Source organism: Zasmidium cellare, assembly GCF_010093935.1.
Source record: "Zasmidium cellare ATCC 36951 unplaced genomic scaffold M409scaffold_33, whole genome shotgun sequence".
Lineage (NCBI taxonomy): Eukaryota > Fungi > Ascomycota > Dothideomycetes > Mycosphaerellales > Mycosphaerellaceae > Zasmidium > Zasmidium cellare.
Genome location: NW_022986977.1, coordinates 18,586 through 37,099, shown reverse-complemented (window position 1 = coordinate 37,099; position 18,514 = coordinate 18,586). Strand labels below are relative to the sequence as shown.

The following is an 18,514-nucleotide window of genomic DNA, read 5'->3' as shown; positions in this document are numbered from 1 at the left end:
GCCTTGACGCGTCAAGTTCGCGTTGTTTCCTCTTCACCATGGCGACCTCCTACTACTCCGTCGACGCCATCCTCACAGACTCGCAAAAGGCGCCCTGCACATTCGATCTCTCCGTCCCGCACCTCACTGCGCTCAACAACGGATCCGGGATCGAGAATGGGATGAAGCTGGAACTGCCGCTCTGGATGGCCGACATGCTGGCGTTGTCGAAACCGGCGGGACCTTCTTCTTCTTCACTGGTTTCGCTGGATATGCCTGCGGCACTTGGTCCTCGAGTGATCAACGCTTTGAAGGCGGATCCTAAGTCGGTCGATGTCAAGGCCCAGGCGAGGTGGTTTTACGGTCTGGGAGAGAGGATGCTGGATCTTTTTGATGAGGAGGAGATGATGGAGGTTCTGAACGATGTAAGTAATAACTGGCAAGGCTCATGCATTTTGCGAAGGTGGCTGACATACGATGTAGACGTTCAAGCAGCGAGCGTTGGAGATTGCAGACAAGGCGGCCAACACCCGGACGACGCAACAAGGAGGCGATGAGTTTTTAAGAGGCCTGGATGAGAATGAGAGACGACGTAGGCTGTTCCAACATCCGATGCTTTTGAATTGCGGACTGACGAACTGTAGTGTTTCGTGCTGCCCACAATGGCACCAACGATGTGAAGAAGTGGTTCGACAGCTCAAGTCGCGCGTGATCACTACGAGACCCCAAGTCCAATTCATCTCGAAGTAACGTCCTGATCATTCTCAGAATCTTCTCGCTTCAGCTCCATGACTCCACCTCGTGTATCAACGCAGCAGAACCTCTTCCCTCGTGCTAGTCGTTGGCTATCGGCTTGATGTCTCATCATAGCTTCGGCCAGCAGCCAGAGCAGAGAAGAACCCATGTTTGGTTGTAGCACTTGCATCGCTCTCGCTGGCACCTCGAGCAGACAGGACGTACGGTACTGCTACTGTATGCGCAATCCTTGCATGTTGGTTTGATCTCGTCCCATCCACCCCATGCCCGCCACTCCACTGCATCTCTGCGCGGCTCCTCCTCCTTCATCAGCAGCGTCTCAGCAAGTTTAGCTGGCTTGACGTATCTCGGAAAGTCTCGGGCATCAAGCTTCCGGCGGACTACCTCCGACTGATGAAGAGTGGCAACAAGACCAGGACATCCTTCGAGCTCCTCAATGTGGAAGTCGTTCTCGTCATGCTTCTCGAACAGCTTGACACAATAATCGCCAATGAGAGCACGCAATGGAGACTCAGCCGTTGTGACCTCGAAGCATTCGCGGAGCGTAATCGTGGGGATATCGTTGTCGTGGTTGCTGTCGTTGAGGACGTAACACGCCCGATGCGTCGCGGCATTTTGAAGCTCCGAGAGAAGACATCTGTTCGCAAATGACCAAATGTTGTAGCATAGCTTGAGGTCGAAGCTTCGCTGCTCGATGCTCAGGCGTCCAGTCTTGAAGATCAAGCTGTCGTTGTAGACGAAGAAGATGGAGGACTCGACAGCGGCTGGATCGTCTTGCGGAAGTGCGATCTCCTTGGTCTTGCCTGCTTTGAAGGCGTTCTCAAACCACTTCGATTTGCGGCAGAGCAAACTTTGCGGAACACTGAACCGCCTGGCACTATCGCCGTCGCCCGCGGTGATGATCACACACTCGCTGTTGATTTCTCTGATGGATGTCAGCTGCTGCAAGGCGCTACAAGGTCGCATGGACACATACTCGGCGAAGCTGCTCATCAGGGATGTACCGTTTGCCATGGCGCGATTCTCGTAGGATGTTACTTGATGGCGTAGCGATGAGGGTGTGGTACAATCAGTGATGCGCACCCATCCAGAATTCGAGAGCTGTGGGAGACGAGACGAGCTCCGCGCTAGTAACGCACAGACCAGTTGCGCAAGTGAATGTTCCCGATTCCCTTTCTTAGCTCTTCAACTTCATCTGAGGGCACGGAGCCTTCCGCTCCACGAAAACTTTCCACGCAATCGAATGTAACGAAAATCGCATTGTCTCCAGTCTATGCCTCCGAGAATCTCTATCGACTTCTCGCAACTCTAGCGTGAGTCGTATACAGTTGCTTCTTCAGATACCTCTCATATACGCTAGAATACATTACCAAAGACAAGAATCCTTCTTTGACGACATTATATGAAATCTACCCGTACACTTAGTACGATGTAGGTACGGCCTGCGGACGTCGTAAAGGAAGATGTTTGGCCCTTGGTCATTTGCAAAACGTAATGTATTCTCTAGTAGCTAGTGTAATAGCGTATCTCTGCGGAAATATGTCTCTTGAAACAGTAGGTATTTCGGTGGGCTTGGAGTGTCGTTTCGAAGAGTAGCATATACCCAGTAGGTCCACCGGGATCTCGCCAAGGCGGTCTTCATCGTTCCTCCTCAAGAGTTTACAAATCTTCTCCGTGGCACGGTTGCGGACAAGGGGCATTATGTACTTTGTCCGAAGAATTCCACAGTTTAAAGCACATGGGAAGTTGCTCGGATCGCCAGCGGGATAGACCAAACGTCGAACTTCAGCGACCGCGTCGGTTGGTTCTTGGATTGTTGTTGCTACGTACCCTTCTGAGGAATCTGGTGCCCTGTTGTTATCATTGCACGCCATATCATCATATTCTTCGCTCGTGCCCTGGCTGCATTCACATACCGCTATGCTCGCCTCATACTCCTCGAATCGAACGCCTAGAGCCAGCCCACGCTCCGATTTAGCTTGTCAAATTAGATGATCGCTTGCTCATGATAAATGCATCAGTCCAACTCAATAACCTCGCCCTCCTTCTGCGGCTGCGGCTGCGGCTGCGGCGTCGCACCACTCAACACAAGCACCCACTCCGGCGGTGGAGGGACCCGGACCCTCACCTTTGCCACCATGCCCTCATCCTCCAGCATCTCAACCAGCTTCTCCGCCTTGTCCTTCGGCTTAGCCTTGCCATGCGCCATAAGCCAAGTCCTCTGATACGTAAAGAACGTCGCAAAGAAGCCCGCATGCGCCTGAGCGATAGCATCGTACTTGTCGAACTTCTCCCTGCCGAGGTCGATCTTGACCACGAGGATGAGGACGAGCATCTGGCGGAGTGGGTTATCGACGCTGCTGGTCTTGTCGAAGACAAACTGGATGTCCTCCGCCGTGAGCAGCGTGAGATCGTGGCTGAAGAGGGACCGGAGCTGGGACATGGACTGGTTTTGCAGCTTGGGAATGCCGTGCATCTCTGCGAAGATCCACACGTCGATGAGCGAGTGCTTGAGTTCCTGGGCTTGGTCTGGAGAGAGTTTCTGGAGAACCGGGGCGTCGAGGCGGCTTTCGTAGCACCAGCGTGCGAAGATCTTCACGGCGTTCACGCCTACATCGGTGAGTTCGATGGTTCCTGTCGCTATTAGAAACTGCATGACATGCAACGTGTCTAAGGCGCTTTTCTTCACCTTCGAAGCCAGACTTGGAGACCGAGCCAGCGAAGAACTCGGAGTGGTACGCTGCGAAGCCTTTGTGGACTACGACTGATTCTTGATGATCCTGGCCGAAGAGGAACTTCACGAGCTCCGTCTTGAGGAGTTCGTTGTACTGATGGTGCGTGAGTCGCGGCATGATGTGTCGTGGTCGCCTTCGCAGACGGATTTGTGTGGTCGCTATCAAATGGTGTTGTCGATGTTGCTGGTCGAGATTGGTGTTGTGGAAGAAGCTGAGAGGCCGTCAACAAAGTGGTCGTTGAAGATGATGTGGTGTTAGTGGAGTTCTCGCTGAAGATGCTAGCGATGTTCAGACATGGGCGAAGTGCGCAAGAAGTGATGGATGGACGCCGCATGTGCTAATAGGACGTCGCCAACGTGCGCGACACGTGAAAATGGACGCAACGATCTCATGTGATCAATGCGAATAAACGCACTTGCTTGAGCAGGCTATTCAGAAAGCCCCTCTAAACTGCTCCGCCAATCCACCAAGCACACCACGCCGCCGCGCATGCTCCCGATTGTTGTTGTTATCCACACCAGTCGTCCTCCCAGCTTCACCTTCCATTCTTCGCCTGAGATTATCGTATCGCTCCTTTTGCTCACTTCCACCAATAATCCACATTGGCACTCGCCATCTTGCGGCACCCGGCAATATCTCTCTCCTGTACGCGAAGCCGGTGATCCACCCTACTGCGGCGGCCAGAATTGAGCCTGGCATTTGCGCCAAAGCAAGCTGGACTGGCAAGAGGTATGATGTGGCTTTTGAGGTAAGCATGAAGCCATAGTCCTGATTGGCGGAGGTGCCAGTCGGTGCATTGCCTAAGATTCGATATTTGTAGATGTACGGGATCGCAGCGTGGTATTGGGCGAGCAGCGCGAAGAGCAACGGTGTCGGTCCGGCGGGCAGGTAGTTGATGCGGCCAAAGCTGAGCGGCCGAATAACGACAGCCAGCAATATCGGCGGTGCTAGAGAGGTGTAAAGAAAGGTGGACAGTATGAAAGACTACCTACCTGTTAGCCCGTCCGCGGAAGAATAAGGGCCATGGTTGACGCATACGGCGAACTTTCTGCTGCCCCAAAGGCGTTCAATGACTCGTAATTGGTAGAAGGTCATGGCAGCGAAGAGCACTTCAGTACTATTGGTGTAGCACAGCTGCCATGTGAGCAGCCGCCAGAACTGGCCATAGTCGAAGAGGTGCGGCCGGACTTCGATCCAGAAGTAGTACTTGGTGTCGGTCAGGCTAGCCACGAAGGATGAGGCCACGATACCGAAGACCAGCAGCTGAGTGACGGGAGCGTTGGTGAAGCCGGAAGCGAGCATCTTGGGGGTGTAGTGATGTTGAGCATGGAGGTGTTGTGGTTGTTGGAGCTGCCAAGTGTCGTCGGCTCCTCGCGTGGTATTGCATGGGTCGGGAAGGATCCACATGCGAGTCATGCGGCTTTGTAGCGTGAAAGGCTTTCTCAACCTCACGTCTGCCCTCACATCTCTCTCTCACCTTGACATTCCTCATTCCCATCAGCTCTTCATCGAAATGCTGTCGTCGACGCCTCCCACCGCCGTGGAAATTGACTTTCTGTCCGACGATACCTCACAGTACCCCCGTAACGATGCAACACCGCGTCGGTATTGCGATCAAGGAAACACCTCTCTAGGCCTATTAACGGGACGCGTTGTAGAGGCTTAGGGTGAAGAGATGGCTGCTGATTGCTCTGGGAAGACCTCCACGCGAGCTTGCTCTCGTGAACACAATCGATACACCGTGTCAACAACGTGACAATAGGCTTGTGACTGGTCTTCTCAGACCTTCATCTTCCAGCAGATGAATAGATCCTGCTCTGCATCCAAGAAAGCACGCCCCAAGCGACCGATATCGACCGCTATCCGCGACCAGCGATCACGAACGCCTCTTCTCGCGCCTACGGAAAAGAGATATAGAGACAAAGGAGATATAGAGAACTGGTGACTTTCAGCACATGCCACCTCGCTGCCTGCGTGCGTGATGGCTGTGGCTGTGTTGGAGTGTTGCTGTCTGCCGCCAGCGTCAGCGAAGAGATTGCGCCAGCAAGTCCAGCGTCTTGGCGTTGGGGGACGTTGCCGCCGCCCACGATCATACGCCTCGTCACCACGCCGATGCGAACGAATAAACATCTCTGGAAGATGCAAACTATGCACACTACCTCAGCATGCATTCAAGATGTATTTCTGATCGGATGCGCGTGTGTTGTGCGAGTGTTGGGCAAGCAGAATCGCTTACCGGCAGAAGTACGGGTGGACTCGCTTTGACCTACATATTGTGTCAGTTTCCTTCTCCACCAATCAAGCATTCAGTGTGTGTACATAGCATATGGCGTCTACATGACTTCACTAAGACCACGCCTGTGAACAATGAGGTAATACTCTGTTTCTACGGATCAAAGATTCGGGGCCTCGTCGAAGTACGTTGTAATAAACGAACGTCAGCATTGCATACACTGTTCGCTGAAACGCAAAATCGACCAGCTCGGTTTTCAATAGGAGTGGGTTCAATTCCTGACTCGAATCTTTTGCACTTTTTGCGCCAGGTTCGATTTTTTCGATCAACCCACCTCGAGGCACGCCGAGACAGGTATGTGGATGATCGCAGAGACGCGACTAGTCTCATCATATTCTTTTTGGCATTTGTGTTCCGTGTTTGCATTTTTGGCGGACATCATCGTTGGCTGCTGGAATTCGCGATGGTCACCCATCAGCCTGCGTTTTCATGGTCCGCCCTCCGTAAGCACTCCTCCTCCCTTTACTTCATCCTGCGCATCTCGCATGCACAAAGATCGCGATCACGATATTTCCATGGACCACTTCACTCTCACAAAACAGCCCCAGCTCCATCTCGCATTCTCAGGGGAACATTCAGGGGTTGCGAGCACCTTCCTCTTTCACGCACTCGGCTCGCACGCAGAGCACCACTCGCTCGCCGCGAAGACGCATTTCCACTCATGCGACGACAGCATCTTCCCCTTGCACACGTCGCACGAGACTCGAGCAAGTGGCGTACATAAGCAGTATCTACAGTTGGCACGGAGACCAATGCGTTCGATGGCTTGTTCGTGCTGAGAGCTCGGAGACCTATACTTCTCGTCAGGTGCTCGCACCGACCACCATCAAAATCAATCTCCCAAGCGATATCGAACCTGCACCTTCGCTCAGGGGCTGGCGATCACCATGAGAGTCGTATCAGTCTCACGATCTGGTGGAAGTTCTGCCGCGACGATCTACTCTCTACGAGCAAGGCAGAGATGCGTACGGAAAGCAAGTAAGTGGAGAAGAGCAGGGTGGCATGGCTGGATACAGCGTACTTCTTCTAATGGGATGCCATCCCAAACATACACGTTCACGTGGAGCGAGAGATACCTCACCGGGGAATCGAAGACGCCACTCAGAATACCATCGATACAAGACATCTGCTATCACAGCCAAAAAACACCAAGAGCGACCCATCCACCAAGCCCCACGCGAAAGGAACAAACCTCCACGAACCCCCCTAATACCCACGCCACAACACCAAACCACCCCCTCTTACGCCAACCCCTCCCCCTCCCCCAACGCCTCAATCCCCACCACCGGCCCCGCCGGAACAACCACCACCCCCTCGTGCCCCTTCGCCAACATCCTCCCCCGCGCCTTCGCATACCCATACCGATACGCGTAAAAATCCGTCGTATCCCTGAACGCCCCCCTCGTCAGCGCCGTGTCATCCCAGTACAGCCGCCGCAGCCAGAGGTGCAGGCGCGGGTAGTCGTGGCGGAGGGATTTGAGGTTGCATTGGAAGATGGTGTGGTAGGCGGCGTCGAAGCGGATGAGGGTTGTGTAGAGACGGATGTCTGTGGGTATGGATTAGTTAGGGGACGGGGGGTGGGTTGTGGTGGGATGGGAGGGGTGACGTGCCTGCTTCGGTGATGTGTTTTCCGAAGAGGAAAGGTTGGTGGTTTGGGTGCGAGAGGTGGGCTTCTAATCTGTCGAGGGAGGCGAAGAGGGGGTAGATGTTGGCGTCGTAGGCTTCTTGGGTGGTGGCGAAGCCGCATTTGTAGACGCCTATTCATATCTCAGCATCAGCAGTCCCATCCAAAGGTCATCGTTCAGTCGGCTTACCATTGTTCACAGTATCATAAACTAACCCCAAAACAAACATCTCGTCAGCAATCCATTCACACGCCATAATCTCCCTAACATCCAAAAATAAATCGAGACTCACCCCACTCATTCATCCCCTCAATCTCCCCCCTCAACGCCTCCGGGAAAAACCCTCCTCCCTCTTTATTCCTTTCCCTGAACTCCTCCGGGATCAACTCATCAAACTCCTCGTAGAACATGCGGATAATCTCGCTGCTCTCGTTGTTCACGATTGTTTGCGTTTTCTTGTCGAAGAGGCAGGGGACTGTGTATCTATCCGGCAGCATCAAGAAGTATTAGCTTGGGCATCGCGGCCGTATGGTGATGATGGTGAAGGTGATACTGAAGGTGAACATACCGCCCCTCATAATCCGGCTGCACCTTAAGATAAACCTCCCTCAACCCCTTCGCGCCGAAAACAGGATCCTGCTCCGCGCTGCCGTTTTTGCCTGTGAAGAGCCAGCCGTCTTGAGTCCTGCCACACCACACACCACAAGTCAGCATAAACACACCACCAACCCACTCATATCTCCAATCCTCCACCCCTCCCTCATGACTTACAAATCAAAATCCGTCGCCACCATCTCCACCACCCCCTCCAGCCCCTTCAACTGCCTCACCACCGTGGCCCGATGCGCCCACGGACAGCCAAAGTTCATATACAGCAGATAACGCCCCTTCTCGGCGGGATACTTGGCGTCGGGGGAGCGGGAGATGGTGTCGCGGAAGGAGGAGGGTTTGCGGCGGAAGTGGCCGTCGGGGTCGGCGTGGGCGTGTGTGGTGGTGCCGTTCGTGGTGGACATCTTGGGTTTGGTAGGAGGGGGGAGGGTTGCTTGGTGGAGGTGGTTTGATGAGGTTCTATGTTGGGGAAGGTGGATGTGGATGGGAGGGAGGGAGTCGTGACGTTGACGAAACCGCGCAAGTCGAATGCAATATATCCAACGAAGCCGCTCTTCCAGCAGCAGCAACTCTTCAGTTCTTAAGCTCAAGAAAGATCAATTACTAAGTCCCACCTCGGCGCCGAACCTCGCAAGCTGACGATCGAGTGCGAGGTGTGCTCGAGGACAGGTATGCGACGAACAAGTTACATAGTTATCAAGTACCCTAAGTGGCATGTTAAAGCTCAGAGCTCCAGTCTGCATGTACACCTCATGGATGTCGTTGGCTTGCTTACCTTAGCAAAGATGGAGAAGTTCCGCGAAACCAGCCTAATTGGGCAACAGCGTCGACGACGCCTCGTGATGCTGGGTTGTAATCTCTACTACCGCATGCGCTGTATTCTATAGCCGCGTCATCTCAAATCATCAGATCTAGCTGTGTTCAAAAAGGGGGTATTGAGCCAAAGAAGACTGGAAAAGCAAAAATATTCAAGTAGACTCCCCTTCTTTCTGTCGCAACCGACCATATCTATCGGTCATGGCCCGGCCGCTGTCGTATGCTAAATGCTTAAATTCCCTTTACCAGTCGCGCGATGCCACTTCCCTCGTCAAAATCATCATCTAATACCTCGCCTGCGACTCATCTCTCCTCCCCAATCCCCCGCTCATATAACTCGGCTCGGCCTCGCGCTCCCGCTCGTGCCTCCTGTCACGGTTCTCGCGAATGAAATCGGCATTACTCGATGCGCCCGCCGTCGACGGTGCCTCCAGCATCTTGGGTGCCTTCTCCTTGAACTCGTCTTCACTATCGCTATACTCATACTCGTCGCGATCTCGTCGGTCTCGGTTGCGCTGCGGTCGACGTGCGGTTTTCCGTTCCGATCGTTCTTCTTCATAGCGTTGATCTGAAGAGTTGTGTGTCAGTGATTGTACAATGGCATTGCGCAGACCTTGTCCGAGTTGATATGTCCATGCTCGACGGCGACGGCGATGTCCATCTTTGTGTCTCTCGCTCTTCGTGTGCATGCTCTTCTTTGGCACCCGATGTTGCCGCAGTATCAGAGTTGCTACGGTGTAGAGGCGATGAGGGACTGGACGAGGTCTTGCTTGTTGCCTGGTGGGCATCATCAAACCTTGCCGATCCATCCAAGCAGGACATTTCTTCAAAGGGGTCATAAAGAGAGCGGTGTCGTTTACCTCTGATCTCTCGCGTGCGATCAGCGAGTTTCTGAATCTCCTCCTTGGTCAAGACTCGTAGCACAATGACGCAGTCAAGACGTTCTTCGAATCGTTCGTGAGCGGCTTCGAGGGCTTCAGGGTTCACAAGACGACGATCAATCTTGGTCCATCTTGCGCCCGGTGGGATGCCCTTCTTGGTGGCCTGTAATGGGGTGTTAGTCTGTTCAACGCTTGAGGAAGGAGATGTTCGATCACTCACGTCTTTCAGTGGTGCAACACCTTCTCTTACAGCATTTGGATCTTCAGGGAACTTGTCAGTCGGCTTCTTCAGAATGCCGCGCGGTCGTCTGTCGTCTTCCTCTGTAGGCGGATCCACAATGCGGACACGGTTTTCACGCCTGTCACTCTGGCTGTTGTCGATGATCTGTACCGGCTCCGCGCTCATGGGCTGATCAAGGATGCTTGGTTTGCGCTTGAGAGCTCCTCCCATTGAGGAATCCACAGTCGAAGGAGCTGTGGTTGATGACTGATCATCAAGACTGTGTCGTAGAGACGGGTGAGGCGGCATTTCATTGATGCCTGCGTCCAGACCAACACCTGCGGCGACTGCAGCACCATTACGGCCTTCGCGTTCTCGTTGGCGCTGCTCCCGCTCTCGTCGGCGACGCTCACGGTCAGGATCTGATTCTGACTCCCGCTGTTCGTGTGTGGTTCGTCCAAGTTCTTTCTGCACTTGCTCCAACCGGCGGCGATAATCCTCCTCAGGGTCAACGAAAGCGCCCGGCATCTCGGCGGTCTTGTGCTCTGGCTCTCTGTCCCGATCACCGAAATCTCGCTGGCCAACACGCTCCTGATTGCGGTCTTGCGTCTGCTTGTCTTGGTTTCGCTCAACGTTTGTCGGTGCAGGCGCATTCCACTCAGGCTTGCGTTCCTGATATTGCTGGTTCCACTCGGCTTGCAATGGTGGTGCACTCCTTGGCGGTTCAGGTGGAGCTTCGAATGCGAATCCAAGACCACGGTCGTCTTTGTAACGATCACGCTCAGCGTTGCGCTCGCGCCCCTCGTCACTGGCGGCTTGACCAGGCCGCCTCTCACGGCCTTCGTCGCTCGTCGACTGACCTGGTCGTCGTTCACGCGCATGTTCCCGGTCTCGATCTTGGTCGCCATTGCGGCGATCCCGTTCGTTGTTGCGTTCTGGCCGATCACGTTCGTTGTTACGGTCTGGTCGATCACGCTCGCTGTTACGCTCCGGTCGATCACGTTCGCTACGCTCTGGTCGCTCGCGGTCCTGGTAGTCGTCTTTCTCCTTCTCCTTGTCGCGCTTGTCGCTGACTTTGTTGAGGAGTCCGGACAAGCCAAAAGCAGCTGCAGCGCCAGCCAGACCACCAGTAGCAGCTTGAGCGAGCCCTGGCTTAGAGAGCGTCTCGCCGCTCTGGCGTGGGCTGTTCTCCTTACGGCTGTATTCGCGGTCGCGGTCGGTATCTCGTCGATAGTGATGTCGGTCTCTTTCACGCTCGCTAGGAGGCTCCAGCTGCCGGATCCTCTCCCTCTCACGCTCTCTATCGCGATCGTATTCACGGTCACGTGCTGCTCGATCATAGTCGCCACCGTAAGCAGGACCGTCATCGCGCCGTCTCGGCTCTTTGGAATAGTCACGCGCATCAGAGTAGCCCCTTTCCCGCGTCCTTCCATGTTCGTCATTCTGGACACGCTGAGCCAGCTCGCGGTCCCGCCTCTCCTGCTCTAAGCGTGCGACGTCGTGAGCCGTGTATTCAGGGGCGGTGTCGCGACGATGCGGTTGTTGCGGCTCCAGGTAGCCAGAGTCTCTGTACTTTTGATGTTCAATACTCTCATCGCTGGCTCGGCCATCTCGTGCAACATGTCTCGACTGGCTTTCGTTCCTGAAGTCAGATCGAATGCCGAATCCCCGTCGCTCAATGCTTCGGTCACCTCGTCCATCACGGCTGATGCTGTGTCGCCGTTCAGGTCGTCTTGGCTCTCGTCGGTCCTCATACTCGTAAGTGTCGTAGTTGTGGACGGTGGTCCTGCGGTCGGTGGAGTTGGTCCTTGGCGGGACGTAATACTGATCGCGTGGGTCGCCATATGCGCCAGACTCTTGGTAAGTACGTCCTCGTGTTGGCGATTGCGCAACCCTGGCCTCGTCCCTGACACTCCTCGTGCGACCAAGATTCTCGTTGATCTTATCCCACCCACGAGTGCTTGGCGGCGGTCCGATTTCCTTGGCCCCAGGTCTTGTGCCGAATGTCGGATCCAGCACACTGACAGGCCGCTCGCGGCTGGTTGCTCCTCCGCGGTCCATGCTGCCTCGTCGTGGACGAGTAGTCGTGTTAGCCTCCCGAGTGTCTCGCCATCTGGGCTCGGTGTCCCGGTACATGCTGGCAGGATCGGTGTACTCATAAGCGCCTTCGTCGTCGATGCTCTTATCTCTCGGCCGGTTGTGGGTGCCATTCACATGGTACTGTCGTCTTCCACGGTCACGCTCGACGCCAGTGGTTCTGTATCCGCCTCGTTCTATGCTGTCTCTTCGCTTGTGATGTCGTTCACCGCCCGCCTGCACCGGAATATTCACATCAGCCACAAGCTTGGCACTTCCATCGTCCACACTGTACAGCTTCTTGTGCGTGGTGCTGTTGCGCGGCTCTTGCGACGAGGCTGGAGTGACGTAGTAATCCTTATCACGTGTGACCTTTTGCGGGCTCGCGGGTCGAGCAAAGTCTTGCTGAATGACGGCCGGCCTGTTGCGGGCTGGCAGGTTGTTTGTTGAGCCTGTAGTGCCTCGGTTGGTGTCGACGAGGGAGGATCTTCTTGGCCTGCCAGTGTATGAGTCGAATCGCTGCTCTGGACGAGTATTGGCAGGCGGCGGGTTGTTGATAAAAGTCTGCGTCGAAATCGGAATGACACCAGCGGTGCTCGTGCGCGGCGAGGCATATGAGTTGTGCCTCTGGTCGTAGTAGGGGTTGGAGAGGGTCTGGTCAGAGAGTCGTCCTGGGTTGTTGATACGCCTGCCGCCCGGCGAGAGAGGGCGATTGTTGTAAGACATGCCGGCGGTGGAGGTGGTGGTGCTCTTGGGGAGGCTCAACTCGGCGACGGGCTTGACCCGAAGGACCTGTATGGAGAGACTGACGGGCCTGGGGCGAGCGATGGGCCGGGGGAGGTTTGTCTGTTCCATGGCGGCGGTCAGCGGGCAGATTCTCTAGATATTGCAGTCGTCGCGGTGCTTGACAGTCGACGCTGTGCAACTCGTTCGCTGCTCTGGCGGTGCGGTTTGCAGCAGCAGCAGACGACGAAGCGAGACAGCAACCACGGCACTGGCAGACAGACTGGGCCGGGACGAGTCATACGTACAGGATCTTCTCGTTGTCGCCAACCGCCAGCGCAGCAGCCCGTCCGCGCAGTGTTGCGGCTCTGCCGACCGGGCACTCGCACCCTCGACGCAGACGGCGGTGGGGCTCACCTTGCGCTTGATGCCTGAACAGATGCAGCGCGACAGGGAGTCCCTCGCGAGAATATCGACCGTGCGACTTTGGGCGCCGATGGCAGACGGGCTATCGCAGACCCGCTGGAATATAGAATCGAAATGGCTCCCGTGTGGTGGTGTATGGAGAGGAGGTGGTCGGCGGTGCGGTGGAATGTGGGTGGGTGGGTGGTCGCGATGCTGGGGGGAGACGATACAGGGCTGAGAGTCTGGGACACGGTGGGAAGAGGTTTGGTAGATTCAGAACAGGCGGCGCGCAGTTTGGGACGGGACGAGTTCGATCCAAGGTCCTGACTGCGACTTAGGCCTGACTGCACTGCGCTGCACTGCGCTCTGCACTCACTGACGTAGGTACGCTATCTCCTCCTCCCTCCACACTGCCACTTGCTGCCACACACACACCGGAACATCCTCACCTGAACCGCTGCTGGCCTCCCCGCCTGCCCATGTTCACCACCGCAACACCTACTTCTTCGCCCAATGCCGCAACCGCCTTGCCTCTATCGCGCCGCGCTGTCGTCAACGTATGCAGCTAATGCACATGCACGAACGAGCCGGCGATGACTGCTTTCGTGCCTTCTGACTTGAGGTGCGCAATTGCACTCCCTCGGTGACGTCGACTGCCATGCGACTGGTCCTCATCGGCGCGCTGATTGGCGAGATGCGCAAGAGACTTCGCAACCGAGGCGCGAGCGACAGGGGTAGCCACACGTGAATGGCTCCTCGGATTGATGAATCTTGTTCGTACTTCACTTTCACCTCTGCTTCGTCTCTCTACGATACACAACCTTGGCTGGCATTCTTGTTCGCCTCCACACGGCGACAACTCGGACGCCGCAACATGTTCAATCCGGAATGGCGAGGCGAGGCGAGGCGAGGCGAGCGCGACCAAGCAAACGACGGATCGAACAGGCCGACCACACCAATCCCTGAGCATCCCAATTCACGTCCCATCGTCTTGAAACTTGGCATCGCCCTCCCTGTGACCAGGCTGTTCCTTGGACATCGCGCCCAGACTAGCACTTGTTCGCAACAACGTGCATCTGTCAAAAAGGCGTTCTTTTCCGGGTATCGTTGCTACGCCCGACGCCAGCTGTGTTGGGCAGCGGCGCAGAATCGACCAGAATGGCCTTCCTCACAGCATCCACGCCCGAGCTTGTCGCCACGCTACATACATCCTCGTGTCCGGATGCAACCCAACCCTTACCACTTCCCACATAGCACCACCAGTTGGGCTGCCACAGCCACGCCAACTAGCAAACAAGCTCGTTTTCCACTCCCACCCCGAGCATGAACCTCGCCCAACCTGTCAATACTACTCCGGCCTACCGATACACGGCACTTGACCTTTCAGCCCCGAAGATCTCCTGCAATCTCGACATCTCGTAGCAGGGATCTGTGGCGTTGTGGCAGATAATGTGAGCGGCTAGTCTCGGTTGTGGCAGTCATGGCACTAGCATTTTCTACTTCGAGTCCGCCCGAAAATTGTGATGAGGCCGCATGGAGCTGTGGTCATATGACTGCTGTGCTGTCCATTTACCACCAAGTACAGAAGACTTCTCCAGGAGGTACAATGATGACGACCTCTGCACAATCGTCCTGGCAGGCAGCAGAAAACGAGAGCGACATGGTCGAGACCTGCGCCTGTTGTGCTTCTCGTGGAAAGCCTCATCTCTCCTTCACATGGACGTGTTCTCAGCCCTGAAAGTTCCTGCTAGAGCCTCAGGCCTCAGAACAGCCATTCAGATGTCGACCTCTCCTTGGCAGTTCAACACTCGATGTTGCTACTGCTTCACACATGATGCACAAGACATCATCCACAACGGCGACGTCCGATATTCTTCAAGTCGCCTTGAAGCCGACTCTGGCTTGCCTCCAGCTGGACCCAACTACGAGCAATCTTCAAGGAATCAAGCCTTGAATGTACACGGTAGGAGCCCTCAATCTTGTTCACTATTCCCGCTCGTTCCATTGTTTCTACTGCACAACGATTTGGCGCGCCCTGAGCTTCCTTACAATGAAAGCTCTAGCGCACCCAAACTTTTGCAGCCAAACTTTATCCTCACCTCACATCCTCCCTGCTCTTGGCTTCCTGCTACCTTCTCGAAGCTGTTACGCTCTACTCACCTTGCTCTTACTTCTTCAAATGACTAGAGCCAAAATGCTACCATGAAAGCAAAGCAACTTCCGATTTCTTCTCAATCTACGAAGTCTAGGCGGAAAGATGTGATTAAAAACTTTATCACCCGTATCTCCTCCGACAAAATACCTCATACACACCTACTGGCAATGCTTCTTCCGAATACCGAAAATATAGTATCCGAATTGTCCGACATATGCGAAGCGGTAGCAGCTGGTTTTCAAAGGCTTGAAGCGGTGTACACGACCACTTTCCGAACAGTAAACACCTGATAGAGCTTCTCAAAACATCCGATCGACCACTCTCAAGCACGCGCTTCTCCCATCTTCGTGTTTACCATTGAATCGCAATGAAGCCGCACCAAATCCGTCAGATTAGCCGCGTGAGCAATCCAACAACGGCCCTCAACATTTCTACCGGCGCCTCTGCCCCTCCGACCCTCCACGCTGGCGGGAGCCCCGTCGCATCATATTTCTCTAACAATGAGACCACACTAGGGGCCAATGGTGACTCCAGACTCATGGCGGTGACGGTCTTTCGATGGATCCTGTTCCAGGACAGTGACGTTGGTTCCGTTTCGTTTGAGTTGCAGGCCCTGCGGCAAGCCTACCCTGCGCTCTCGAAGCCCTAGGAGCATCTTCTTGGATAGCTTGCTTGCTCTACTTTCACAAAGTCATGATATTCATCTACCAGTATCTCTCACGCTGTCTAGCTCTAACAATCATAGTCATATCTCATGCAAAGAAATCCCTGTACAAACCCCTTTACCAGTCCCGTCCCGTCCCAAGACCAAAGCAACATATCCATCAAGACCGTCCCACATGATTAAACCCACTCGCAAGATACCTAGGCTCCACCGCCGTGCCATGATCGCCCCGCGCAGGCTCAACAGTAGTATGCTCCACATACTTGACACAATCCCCATCAAAGCCCTTCCCGGCAACAACCTCGCCATCCTCCACCTCCCCCCTCTCCCTCAAACCCCGCGCCCTCGTCTTCCCGGGCCACGTATCCCGCACCGCACCCTTAATAATCCCGCCCTCAAACAAAAGATGGACCTTTTCGAGAGGTACGCCCTTCGTCTCTGGCACGCAGAACACGGTGTACACTACCATGAGGATGCAGCAGCTGCCGAAGAGCAGGAAGGTGCCGTAGGTGATGTCGTGCAGCATGATGGGCGTGAGCTTCGCAATCACAAAATTAAACAGCCACTGCGTCATCAGCGCCGCCGCCATGATGAGCGAGCGGATGTGGTTCGGGGCGCACTCGGCGGAGAGCACGAAGGGGATGGGCCCCCAGCCGAAGGAGTAGAAGACGACGAAGAGGTAGACGCAGACGATGGCGAAGGTGCTGTTTCCATCGAGCGAGGAGCCTGGGGCGACCGGGTTGACGGCTTGGTTGATGCCGATGTAGTACATGGCGAAGGCCTGGCCGAGGCCGCCGATTATGAGCGACCATTTGCGCCCGAGTTGTTCGGTGGCGAACATGAGGCCCAAGGCGGTGATGACGACTTTGACGACGCCGTAGATGCCGGTTGCGAAGAGGCCCGCGGAGGTGCCGGTTAGGCCGACGGATTTGAAGATTTGGGGGGAGTAGTAATTTATTGAGTTTGTGCCTGTGAAAGGGGGAGGTCAGTATATATGGAAGGGGGTGTGTGGTAGGGGATGTGAGGTGCGTACCGGTCCATTGCTGCCAGAACATCAACACGACAGCCATGCTGAACGTATAGAAATTTTGAGCATTGCTGCAGGTCGCTTTCATCTGAGCCATGAGAGGCATCTTCTCCTGTCCGTTGAAGTCCTCGATGATCTCATCCAGTTCCCTCGTAACTTCCGGATCACCAATAGCCCTAGCGCGGACTTGTGCGAGAGCCTTGCGGGCTGCTTCAATCTTGTTCTTCTCAACAAGCCATCGTGGCGATTCGTTCTGGAAGAAGATACCAGCCAGGAGGAGAGCGCCAGGGAGCATCTGCAGTGCGAACGGAACCCGCCATTGGGTGGAGGATGTGCTCGAGATGGACTTGTTGACGCCAAAGTTGACGAAGTAGCTCAGCATGATACCCGTGACGCTAAAATCTCCATTAGCATCGTGTCCCCACAACAAAATTCACGACAGGACTCACTTAAACAACTGCATCGTCCCAATACACCTCCCGCGAATCTCCTTATTCGCATTCTCGCCAATATAAGTCGGCACAACCGCCGAGATCAACCCGACCCCAAACCCGCCAATCACCCTGCCGACATACAGCTCCGCCAGACTGGTCGTATGCAGTCCCGCGCACGTCTGGATGATGCTGCCGATGATGAAAATCACATCCGCGATGATGAGCGCGGCTTTGCGCCCGAATTTATCGGAGATGTAGAAACTCGACATGGCGCCGAAGAAGCAGCCCGCTTGCAGCACGGACACGATGTTGCCGGAGAGGTTGGAGTAGGCGGGGGAGTCCGGGTCGAGGTCGAAGCTGTGTTGGAAGCTGGACATGGTGAGGACGCCGCCGATTAGGCCTGGATGGGCACTATCAGTACGCCAGAACAGGTTGTAGAATGTTAAGGGAGGAAGATGTCATACCAGTATCCCATCCAAACAACATCCCCCCAAAAGCCGCCACGCCGGTGAGGAAATACGCCCTCCGGTACTGGACCAAGTCCGCCCATACCGAGTTGACTTTCCCCATCGTGGTAGCGTTCCCGTCGCCCTCCAAGCCTTCAGTGACAATAGAACGATACTCGCCCCGCTCCTCACTCTCCGTATCTGTCCTTCTCGAAGAAAATATTCTCCACAAGAAAGTCGAAGACTTCGGACTAGAATCCCTCCGTCGTTGTCGTCCTTTGCCCTTTCGTGCTGAGCGGAACGAGGGGAAGGAGATGAGAGTGCTCATATAGCCAGGAGAGAAATAAGAAAACTAACTAGCCATGCGCGTCAACGTGTGTGTGGGTATCTCAATAGCCGCGCCGTCCGTCAGCAGAAGCGAGTGTTTTGGTGGGCACGGGTGGTGAGGTCGGCAATGCGGGTGAGGTGTGTGACTGGAGTTCGAAGGTGTGGAGCCCCCGTGCGGAGTTTGATGATTTCTGGGGATGATTCTGGGTGGCGAGTGGATCCAGTGGTTTCCACGGCATTGGGCAAGGAGAAGTGTGGATGTAGTTTGTGGCTGTGGGTTGCATTTAGCCTGATTGTTCGTGCTGGCCATCCATGGATGCCGCCTCCGGGTCAGACGCACTGA

The 18,514-nt window shown here is 55.1% G+C and overlaps 7 protein-coding genes across 7 annotated transcripts; 1 reads left to right on the top strand and 6 right to left on the bottom strand.

Annotated features, from left to right (window-relative positions):
- Nucleotides 1-38: 38 nt before the first annotated feature.
- Nucleotides 39-691, top strand: M409DRAFT_26650 (uncharacterized protein; the record flags this gene model as incomplete). Its single annotated transcript, XM_033808205.1, has 3 exons — nucleotides 39-404; nucleotides 463-571; nucleotides 624-691. The coding sequence occupies 3 exons, from the start codon at nucleotides 39-41 to the stop codon at nucleotides 689-691; spliced, it is 543 nt and encodes a 180-aa protein (XP_033663684.1).
- A 152-nt stretch (nucleotides 692-843) lies between these two features.
- M409DRAFT_26649 (uncharacterized protein) lies at nucleotides 844-1,749 on the bottom strand (the record flags this gene model as incomplete). The annotated part of the gene is made up of 2 exons (XM_033808204.1): nucleotides 844-1,660; nucleotides 1,712-1,749. 2 exons carry the CDS (start codon nucleotides 1,747-1,749, stop codon nucleotides 844-846), a joined length of 855 nt encoding a protein of 284 aa, XP_033663683.1.
- A 1,003-nt stretch (nucleotides 1,750-2,752) lies between these two features.
- On the bottom strand, nucleotides 2,753-3,587 carry M409DRAFT_26648 (uncharacterized protein; the record flags this gene model as incomplete). Its single annotated transcript, XM_033808203.1, has 2 exons — nucleotides 2,753-3,369; nucleotides 3,425-3,587. 2 exons carry the CDS (start codon nucleotides 3,585-3,587, stop codon nucleotides 2,753-2,755), a joined length of 780 nt encoding a protein of 259 aa, XP_033663682.1.
- Nucleotides 3,588-3,902: 315 nt separating this feature from the next.
- M409DRAFT_37350 (uncharacterized protein) lies at nucleotides 3,903-4,772 on the bottom strand (the record flags this gene model as incomplete). Its single annotated transcript, XM_033810717.1, has 2 exons — nucleotides 3,903-4,454; nucleotides 4,509-4,772. The coding sequence occupies 2 exons, from the start codon at nucleotides 4,770-4,772 to the stop codon at nucleotides 3,903-3,905; spliced, it is 816 nt and encodes a 271-aa protein (XP_033663681.1).
- Nucleotides 4,773-7,004: 2,232 nt separating this feature from the next.
- Nucleotides 7,005-8,401, bottom strand: M409DRAFT_68794 (uncharacterized protein; the record flags this gene model as incomplete). Its single annotated transcript, XM_033817993.1, has 6 exons — nucleotides 7,005-7,309; nucleotides 7,374-7,520; nucleotides 7,578-7,598; nucleotides 7,681-7,871; nucleotides 7,957-8,073; nucleotides 8,160-8,401. The coding sequence occupies 6 exons, from the start codon at nucleotides 8,399-8,401 to the stop codon at nucleotides 7,005-7,007; spliced, it is 1,023 nt and encodes a 340-aa protein (XP_033663680.1).
- Nucleotides 8,402-9,097: 696 nt separating this feature from the next.
- On the bottom strand, nucleotides 9,098-12,845 carry M409DRAFT_68793 (uncharacterized protein; the record flags this gene model as incomplete). The annotated part of the gene is made up of 3 exons (XM_033817992.1): nucleotides 9,098-9,381; nucleotides 9,674-9,857; nucleotides 9,915-12,845. The coding sequence occupies 3 exons, from the start codon at nucleotides 12,843-12,845 to the stop codon at nucleotides 9,098-9,100; spliced, it is 3,399 nt and encodes a 1,132-aa protein (XP_033663679.1).
- Nucleotides 12,846-16,097: 3,252 nt separating this feature from the next.
- Nucleotides 16,098-17,968, bottom strand: M409DRAFT_26644 (uncharacterized protein; the record flags this gene model as incomplete). Its single annotated transcript, XM_033808202.1, has 4 exons — nucleotides 16,098-16,906; nucleotides 16,971-17,359; nucleotides 17,414-17,798; nucleotides 17,863-17,968. 4 exons carry the CDS (start codon nucleotides 17,966-17,968, stop codon nucleotides 16,098-16,100), a joined length of 1,689 nt encoding a protein of 562 aa, XP_033663678.1.
- Between the last annotated feature and the right edge of the window lie 546 nt (nucleotides 17,969-18,514).